Source organism: Zootermopsis nevadensis, unplaced genomic scaffold (assembly GCF_977971745.1).
Source record: "Zootermopsis nevadensis isolate Lab colony 2312 unplaced genomic scaffold, Znev_1.0 Znev_ptg000011l, whole genome shotgun sequence".
Taxonomy (NCBI): domain Eukaryota; kingdom Metazoa; phylum Arthropoda; class Insecta; order Blattodea; family Termopsidae; genus Zootermopsis; species Zootermopsis nevadensis.
Genome location: NW_028259143.1, coordinates 14104210 through 14114377, shown reverse-complemented (window position 1 = coordinate 14114377; position 10168 = coordinate 14104210). Strand labels below are relative to the sequence as shown.

At 37.4% G+C, this 10168-nt stretch overlaps 1 protein-coding gene across 5 annotated transcripts in view; it reads right to left on the bottom strand.

Moving 5' to 3' along the window:
* Positions 1–4456: 4456 nt before the first annotated feature.
* Positions 4457–10168, bottom strand: part of Pex23 (tectonin beta-propeller repeat-containing peroxin 23) — a 57240-nt gene continuing 51528 nt past the window's right edge. For all 5 annotated transcript variants that reach the window (XM_087346868.1, XM_087346870.1, XM_087346872.1 and 2 more), the window contains exons 21-23: positions 9484–9672; positions 7052–7227; positions 4457–5280 (exon numbers count right to left, since the gene is read on the bottom strand). In XM_087346868.1, the coding sequence (XP_087202994.1) occupies positions 5215–5280; positions 7052–7227; positions 9484–9672 (431 nt within the window). In that variant the 3' untranslated portion in view covers positions 4457–5214. The remainder of the gene's footprint in view (positions 5281–7051; positions 7228–9483; positions 9673–10168) is intronic.

Here is a 10168-nt window from a genome sequence, read left to right as displayed (position 1 = left end):
AAAGTCAACAGCTACAATTAGAGTCAGGGCACCACAATAATATAAATTCAAAGGACAGAATACAGAACTATACATACATGAGATAAACAATAAAACATACAGTTAGCAGCTGACCGATTTAAACAAAAGATTTATGCTACATTTGTGGTACATGTAAACATTAGGCCTGTTATAAATGTCATTAGCAGCTAAGGTGCAGCAAATGGAAAGGCAATTGCTAGCTTCTGGGTTGTTGCGCAATGTAGTCTGGTAGATGTCCACCAACATTTCGGAGGTCATGCTGATGACAGAGGCAGCTTGACCTCTGAAACGTTGGTGGACTTCTACTTCAGACTCAGCACCATGAAAACCTCATATCCTACTTATCTTTGCATTATTTACAAGAAAGGAAAAAAACAGAGTTCCCATTTACCTTTCTGCATCTTTGCATTCTGATGCTCCTACCTAAAATAGTACACCTGCAGTAAATTACATAAGACAGGCAAGTATTATCATATGTATCATCTACATAATCACAGAAAATTGAATACAGTACTAAGGGCCACAGTAATTTGACCATGCAAAAGTAGCACATATGTATATCATTATAAAGAAATTTAATTCTGTATTGTGACTTAACAGTACATATGGCCATGGTCAGTTTTAAACACATCTGGAAGCTCAAAAACAGAGGTCTCTCAGCTACAGTGGTTATCTGATGAAGTGCAAGATCTGTTGGGGGGGGGGGGGGGGAAGGAGGAACCAAGATGAAGATCTGTGTTACTGCAAATGACTGAAGAATGCACAGAAATGTACTAATGAAATTCCTTTTGTAAAAGAAAATGTATGCACATGGAACTACTCTTTTATAATGAAAATGCTGATGCAGATAATTTGAAACACCTAAAGCTCTGAAAGGGAAACATCATGGAAGACACAGAAATTACATGATTGTTTCACAACTGCTGAATGTGATTGAGCCATTGTGTTTGGCTCTTTGCTACTGGCTGGGTGATTAACCTGCAGTTGACTGATGTGGCTCATCAAAATCCTTCTGTTTCCTTCCTATTGTGTCCTGTGTGCAAGCATGGGGAGGTTGTATTTGAGCTGGTTTAGAGAGAGGGGTGGTTTTGGTGGTCATGTTGTAGCCCATAGGAATTACTCTCTCTCAGTTCTCAGGGGAGAACAAGGTGTTTCTGTTCCTAAGCTGGTATTATGGACAGCTAGTACACTGTGCACAGATATTATTCTAGTATTTGTTTGCTGAACCATTAGTCATCAGTACACTGTTAAAGAAAGTTGTTCTTGGTTTTTATGTAAATGATTTTAAGACCAGCTTTACATTGTTCAAAGGATTTTCTGTTATTTTGCTGATATAAAAGGGCAAAGTTCATGAATAAGTGTGTTGTGTTTGTGTCATTTAACATGTATTATGGGTAAGATACACTGTTATTTTGCTGTAATTCAATTGTTTTGCTTATGCTTTTTCCAAGCACCTCATGACATAGAACCCACATCAAGTTAGGCAGGGATCAGCATGATATCCTGCTACTTCCTACAAATTCAGATCGAAGACCTGATGTTATAATGCAGGAGAAAGTAAGAAGGGACACAAAGGATATCAAAATACAAACTCAACAGCTGTGGCTAATTGCACATACAAAATGGGAAGAGTGGATTTGAGTGACCAGTTGCAAAAATATTATGAAGCTGTAAGATCTTCCATAAATTAGTGAATTTATTTTTAATTTTGGACTAAATGTGTGCATTTTGAACAAATTTTATTCCTTATAATATGACAAGCAGACATCATGCACTGTGCAGTGAGAACAGGCAGATGATATGCAAAACAGATTTACTGCAAGAAATGGTTGGAACCTTCACATTACTGAAGTGCACAGGTAGAAAGAGATGCTTGCCTATATGTACAACCTCACCAAAATTACTGCAGTCACTGAAAACACTATAAAGCTGAAGTGTGTCTACTGTGCACTGAAAAGACAAAAGCACCATTACGTTGTGGAATTCAAGCAACCAGTGTGACCTCATTGTGCTGCACTGACTGTTTTGGAGTACTGCAGAGAATGGATCTTCATATTCAAAATTTATTTACATCTATGTGGTAGGCACTGAAATTATGTTTAGTGTTTTACAAATATGCTGTCATAATTTTAACACAATATAAATGTCTCTTGAGATATGGGGTAGTTTAAAAAATCAAGTTCTAGACCACCTGCCATACAGTCTCAACATGTGACTTCCATCTCTCTGGACCCCCAGGCCAATAAGAAATTGGTAACTTATGGTGTTGCACAGCACAGTGTTTCCTGACTGACGGTGATTGATACTGGTTCCTTCCACACTGGGATAGATGCCTTGTTGTAATGGTGTGAAAAATGCTTACATATAACAACTCAGTGATAGGAGCTTGGCTCCTCAGTAGACACTTGAATCTCCCCAGGGGTGTTAACGGCAGTAACTGCCAACTAGAGGCTGCTGCTATTGCTGAATATTTTTCTTTTACACTATTTATTTAGTCAATAACAATACAGATGATATTTGTCTTTAACCGCAAGAAGATTTCAGAATTGTATTTGGCGTGCATGCTAATGTGTTCAAATTTTGTTCTAGAGTGTGCCAAACTGATGCGCTGCTGCAAGCGTCCTGTCCTTGGTTCGAAAATATTCAAACCCAGTGACATAGCCACTTGCACACAGCTCTTGCGTCTGATTGGCTCTCTCACTCACACCATACAATGCATTGACCAGTAACATTCATCTGTTGAGTGACAATTAGGGTTTGTCAGTTTTTAAAAACAGTTTTTTTGGATAAATTTGTGAAATTCGAAAACCTGTTTTTAAAATTTAAAAAACCGGTTTTAGATAATAGAATTAATACGTAATAATTTCTGTTAAATTAACTAAAAAATTTAAAGTCTGAAATTAGTTCCAAATTATTAAATGCTTTAGAAGTACGAATTCAAGAAAGAAGACAAGTTGGATTGGTAACCCTTTTGCTATATTTGCAAAATCCACAAAACATTTCAACAAATAAATCTAGTGTATTTCCACTAGCTTCGAAACTTGATATTACATATTAAGTTATCTGGAAAAATATTGTCTATAATATATTTTCTTGAGGAACCTGAAGAAATAATATCAAATCGAAAGACACTGAAGGCCGAATTTTCAGTATTTGAGGCAACCAATAAAAGAACAAAGAATTTAGATTTATTATCTGATGCTCTGAAAATGATAAAATCAAGTTCAGTAGCCAGTGAGAGAGTATTTTATATTTCAGGCAATTTTGTATCCAGAATAAGAACAAGATTAAGTAATCGTTCAGTGGACATTTTATGTTTTTTGAAATCACATTTCCTGAAGAAAAATACTAAATGAAATAAAAATGTATAATTTATATTTTGTACGGATTTTAGTTATTTTATTTGGTTTTGTATGGGGTATATTTTATTTTGTTATATTTTTGTAGTTCCATAAATATTAAATCAACTGAAAATTTTTAAAATAAGTATAAATATTTTTACTGTTTTAATTATATTGTTTTTTGTAAAAATTCGAAAACCGGTTTTTTCAAAAGTAGGTTTTTGTATAAACCCTAGTGACAATGAACCATAAGCCTAAACTGACTTTTGACATATTGAAGTTACAAAAAGTTAAAATTTTGAAAAAGAATTTAAAAACAAATTCAGATAAATAAAAAATAAGAAATAAAATAGCATGATTAAATTACCTCAGCAGAAGATGTAATTTGGACCGTTACATACAGAAACGCATGTGGAGACCAAAATTAAATTAAATCCGTGGCGTAACAGCTCCAGAGAGCCAAAGCCGACTAGCTTGACTGCTGGCCTCACGTTCACATTCCTAAGCAGAGGTGAATGATCATCCAACCAGATATAGGGTGACGTGTGGTCAGCACGACGAACCCCCAGCCATTGCTAGCTTTCCTGACCGGATTACGCTACCCATTGTAGCTCCCCAATTTCCTCACGATGCTGGGTTGGCACCGGTCCCATACACTGGCCGAAAGCTCATGAGAAAATTTCTTCTCCCCTGAGACTCGAACCAGCGCGCATTCCGTATCGCCGGTCCGAAGCATGATGCCTCAGACCGCGCAGGACCATGTGGAGACTACACAGAAAAGTGATGTTACCAAAGTCTTCTTATGTATCATGCATGCATCTATATAAGAATAAAGTCCTACACAGAGGAGTGTTTGTTGCCAAACTTTCTGAAATACCCTTTATTTTTATATATATATATATATATATATATATATATATATATATATATATATATACACACACACACACACACACACACACAATTTTCTACAGTTAGACATCTAATATGAAGCATTCAATCAACATCCAATATTTCAAGAGATCTGTAAAACACAGAGATCAATGTCAATGTAAATGGCAAAGGGCTGAGGATTGCCTAATGAAAGACAGAAGTATGTAATGTCCAATTAACTTTTACTTAAATCCCGGTTACATACGTCAGACATGTGCAGGTAGGTACATACACATGCCATAACCCTGACTGAGGTATTCTCTTTTTCCAGTTTCTCCAGACAAGTACTTTAATTTCTTTGCTGCAATAATATACTGGTTCTCACTCGTTGCTGACAGACTCAAATGAAAATGCTTTGTAAGCTTCTGCAAACTTTTGGGAATAGTTTCAACTATGTTTGTTTATATTTTGAGTGCATTATATTATACACGCAAGTATTTATTTCATCAACCTGATGCTGGCAACATGGTAACCACAAATATGCAATTTCTTCTGAATTTATAATTCCTTAAGGCAATACAGTAAAATATCAGTTTAGCAACAAAGGTACTGAATCTGAACTCACACACCATCACTGAGAATTAAAATAAGTCATGACCACATCATTACCAACTCATTAATCATTCAAACAAATATCCTACCTGATGTAGTAGAATAAGTGTTATTAAACTACAGAAGGAAAACTGACAGCAGTAAAGAATTTTAAATAGAGAAATCCTTGATCTTGGCACAGAATGTGTTAACAATTTATGTTTACGTTTGCTGATTCTCATCTTTGCCAGCGGTTGTTATTCTAGTACTATGACGGCCCAAGAGAGACATACAAACTGTGGATGCAATTCCTAGACATTACGTGCACATATAACTAACTGTATATCTTATTCCCATCTACAGTTGAAGCAGAACAAAGAAACTGAGATCAACAGCAAGAAGACTCCAGGGGTTTGATGTTGCATCCTCTTGCACTCGCATATTGCCAGTTTCCCTGCAAAAAATGCAACAATTCAATAGGTCACTGAGTCTTGAATTTCTTCAGGATAAACTGAGAAATAAAAGTATCTCAAACTCAAATCAAATACTGATTTATCAGTTATGAAATGTCTCTTTCTACCTACATCTTGCACCATTTCTGTATACAATATCAAACCTACTCCTCCAACTACAAACTCATCTCAGTATCACTAATGTAATTGTACAAGAAATACAAATAGATACTTCAGTCTGTCATCAGATCACAATTCAGTGCAGTAGAACCTCGTATTCACATTCCCACAATGTACATATCCTTTTTATTTACACCATCTTATTTCAATCCCATTAATTTTCCTACAATTTTAATGAGAATTGTTCCCACAAAATACATATTATTTGGTTTGAATTTCCCAGATATTATGCATATTTTTCATGACTGGTCAGCTTTTCTATTCAATCATTGGCTATTCAGATGAGTTACTTACCATTCATGAGAGTAAAATTTGTACTGCCATGAGGAGGAATTTAAAGAATTTAGAGAACCAAATGATCATTACAGTCTGTTTCTCAAAATAAACATCAGTTGCATAAAAAATTAATTAATTTGTGAAGTTCTGTGAATGCACCTAACAAAATATTTTGGATTCTCCATGTTTTTTTATTCAAGTGTCTTATCCCCTTCTTTAGTTTGGATAATCAGGAGTTCACTGTATTTAAAATGGTTCTCTCCAAGAGGTAATTTTTAATTTGTTGTTGTTGCAAACTGTAATGTCATATGAACATCCGTTGGTCACACAGTTTTATAGATCTATATTCCAGACTGTTCATTGTTCATCTGGTATGTAGTATCTGAAAATGACTCCATCTTTGAATGACTTGACCACTGGTAAATGTTTAGCCAGACTAATATTTGGCATCCACATCTCTAACCTTGTTTTAGTTTTTATCATCATAATTTTCCAAATTCTTTCTCAGTTCTTATCTTCTGTATTATAAGGCTGCTGACTGAAATGGAGAAATCTCAGTACAAAAGAATGTATTCTGTAAAAGGGAATACAAGCTAATTCTAGTGTGTGCTGTATGTTTGATCATATAAACAGGTTATTTCCTATTTAATGACATCAGTGAACTCGAAAGGATTCGACACGAAGTGGTCATGGCCTGTACTTGAGCCAGCCTGCTTGGCTTGATTTTAAAGCCTTTATTTCTTATTATATGCTTTTGAGGTCTGCCAGCAGTTCTATGAGCTGTATAAATAATTACTTCAGCCCACTTCAGGCACTCTCTGTATGGGGACATTTCTAAACAGACTTTTCTGTGTGAAGCAATTCTGATGTCTATTCTGTATCTTTACCTCAAATTAAAGCTCTCAACAGCAAACTGGCATAAATGCGTCAGTAAGTCTACGTGAGTTAAGCCACTTTTTCTTTTGATGGAGGTAGCAAGGACCTCTGAAATGTTGGTAAACTTCTACCAGACTACATGGCGCAACAACCCAGAAGACAGCCATCTTCAGACTCACCACCTCAAAAACTCCAAATCCTACTTAATTATTGAGATGCCGTTAGAATGGTGACTAACCACAACATAAAGGGCTACAGTAACATAAATAATTACTATTTCTATATGATTATGTATGTACATTACTGACTATCTGATGCAAATAATTTTAAAATACAATACAATTTTCCTTTCTTAATTATTTAACTAGTAGTGATTTTAAGAATATGTCTTCTGTTTTTTAAGGTTTTCTTCCAAGACACTGGACTCAGCATGCAACTCACCCCAATACCATGTGTCCACCCTGTTCCTGCAGGATTGTCAGGTGTTACACCATGACGACGACACACTACTCCTGTTGCTGTTATAGCCCAGATTTCACCCTGGACTGGTCCAGCAGATACGTGACGGAACCCAACTGCATTATTCTGGGATGATTTTCCACTGCTGCTGGATTTGTCTGAGTGACACAACAAAAATAACGAGGCTGATGCTGTAACTCTTTTTATTTACATAATTACAAAAATGAACTATGATCACCCTTGAAATAGTTCCCTTCGGAGTTGACATACAGCAGCATACAATGCTGTCACTGTTGAAAGCAGTGCTGTAGATCCTTTTCAGTAAGGCTGTTCAGCAGCTCCATAATTTTTTCTTACACTGCTTCTACCGTCTCAAAATGGTTTCCTTTGAGCATGGATTTGATCTTGGAGAAGAGAAAGAAGTCATAGGGAGCCAAGTCTGATGAATAGGAGGGGTGGCCAAGCACAGTTATGATCTTATTGGTTAAAAACTGCTTCACAGACAAAGCTGTGTGGGATGGCGCATTACCAGTTTTTTAACAACTCTGGCAGTTTTCTTTTCACTTGTTCATGAAATTTTGTCAATATTTCGATGTAATATTGCTGATTTACTTTCTGGCCACTGGGAACTCACTCTGCAATCGCAAAACACCCTTGATATCAAAGAAAATTGATGTGCATGAATGACCTGAGCACTCATCATTTTCTACACTCTCCCTGCCTTCCAAAAACCGTTTGTGCCATTCAAACACCATGCACGAGACATACTATCTTCACTGTAATTCTCAGTCAATAACTGAAATGTTTCCGCTGCAGATTTCTTAAGTTTAACAAGAAATCTGATGGAAATGCATTGTTCCAATTTAAAATTTGACATTTTCCGACCGAGCATAGAAACATGTCTGTACAGAAACATTCGTCCACTGCTACTAAGTGAAGAGATCAAGTTGAAACTTGTATCACTGGTAGAGGATAGATCAAGGTCAAATTGGGTGTTTATTTCACCCTCATTATTACTGGTTGCCTAGTTACGAGGTGCGATCGGAAAGTTTTAAGACTGTGTCAATAGAGGGCAAACCGGATGTAGTACGAGCTTCTGCCGCTAGGGGGTGCGGCCTACATTCATAGTGAATCAGTGTGCCACCCGGCATCATCGAATTAGCATTTGTTTCTTAGTTACGGGCGTTTTGGTAGTGCATTACACCGACCCTCCTGCGATTTCGGAATGGCGTGTGCATCAAATTTTGCCAAAGACTCGACAAAACGGCTACGGAAACCTATGAAATGCTAAAGCAAGCATTTGGGGAGTCCACAATGGGTCGTGCACAAACTTTTGTGTGGCATTCACGTTTTAAAAATGGCCGAACCTCTGTCGATGATGACGAGAGTTCTGGACGACCATCTTCGAGCACAACGCCCGAAAATGTTACGAAGATTCGGCAGGCCATTCACGAAGATCGACGTCGTACCATCAACGACTTGTGCGACATTGTTGAGATAGGCTATGGGACCTGTCAGCTGATTCTAAAGGAAGAACTCCACATGCGACGCATCGCAGCCAAGTTTGTGCCAAGGCTCCTGTCTGAGGACCAGAAGCAGAATCGACTTCTCGTTTGTCAGGAGCTCAAAGATCTTGCAAGAACCGACCCCAACTTCCTTTCTAAGCTCTGTGTGACTTCTTCCTCTTCCCAAAGATGAAAATTCAGCTAAAGGGAAGGAGATTTGAGACGATAGAAGAGATTCAGGCAGAATCGCAGATGGTGCTTGACAGGCTGACAAAGAAAGATTTCCAGGGATGCTTCCAGGCTTGGCAGCGGCGCTGGGATCGTTGTGTTCACTCCCAGGGGAACTACTTCGAGGGTGATGGATGAATTTAATACCTGAGATAAGTGTACGGGTTTTTATAGGCGCAGTCTTGAAACTTTCCGATCGCACCTCGTACAGCATTAGTCTTGTTATTTTTGTGTTAGACCTTGTACGTATAATAGGTGTTCATATTTAGATGTTTGATTTGCAAGCAAGAACTAAAATAATATTCTTTATACCACATAACTTTCTCTCCTTTACTTCAACTGTTTAAGCTCCAGTCTCCCTTCTGCTTCTATTGTCAGTGTTTTTAGTATTGGTAATATTGCTATCCATAACAGCGAAAAGAAAACCATTTTCTACATACATATTTAAGTTTCGAAGAGGAGGATCATCTCGTGTATGAGTAAACACTGTATTTCAAGGTGTTACCTAGAACAACCAACGTCTTCTGCCAGGATACCTGGTGTCAATCAAAACAAAGACCCTGAACCTCAAGTACAAGTCAGATGTATTATCACTTGAGCGAATATGTTTGGCTCCTATACTGTCCTTCTGGGGAATAAGTGTCTGTCACAAACTGTGTAATACCTGACTGTTATACTCACCATGGTTCCCCATATCACTAGCAGTTGTAGGTATTGTTTGCCAGTGTGTCCCTTCAGGGAAAACAGGTGTAACTTCTCTGCGTACAGAGAGCTGACCTGAAGAATCCAATCCCCACACAGCACAACAACCAACTGAGATTTGTTTCAGTGTCTTCCCTGTAGGTGGTTCCACAGTCACCCACACTTCACCTAATACAATAAAAAACAAGCAGCTGTAGTACAGGTTAACTTCTATTATACCTCTCCACCATTTAAAATACTAAATTTGGCGAGTAAGGTGGATCAGAGACCAGCAATAATTCTCTTATGCAGAACTTTCACTTTTCTGGCCCTTGCTCTGTAACTGCGTCTCTCAGGCATTTCTTCAAAACATCCAAGTAAAACACCAGAACATCTGACATGAAAATGAGCAATAATACCATGAATACATGATGATGAGTCTAATGGACTGCTGGAGCATAAAACCATGACCATAAATCAAACAAACCATTCATATATTCTCATCCTGGTGAGAGTTTCTTGTCCAAATGCAGGTTTCTGTGGTCACAGTTCCAAGTTTCAGACAGCATATTTACAAGCACGCACACACATACTTTCATAATGTCAGCCATCTCACAATGTAATGTGTAGAAAAGAGCCTTTATTCAAAATGATACAAAGCAGTGACTTCTCTCCAGATGGGACA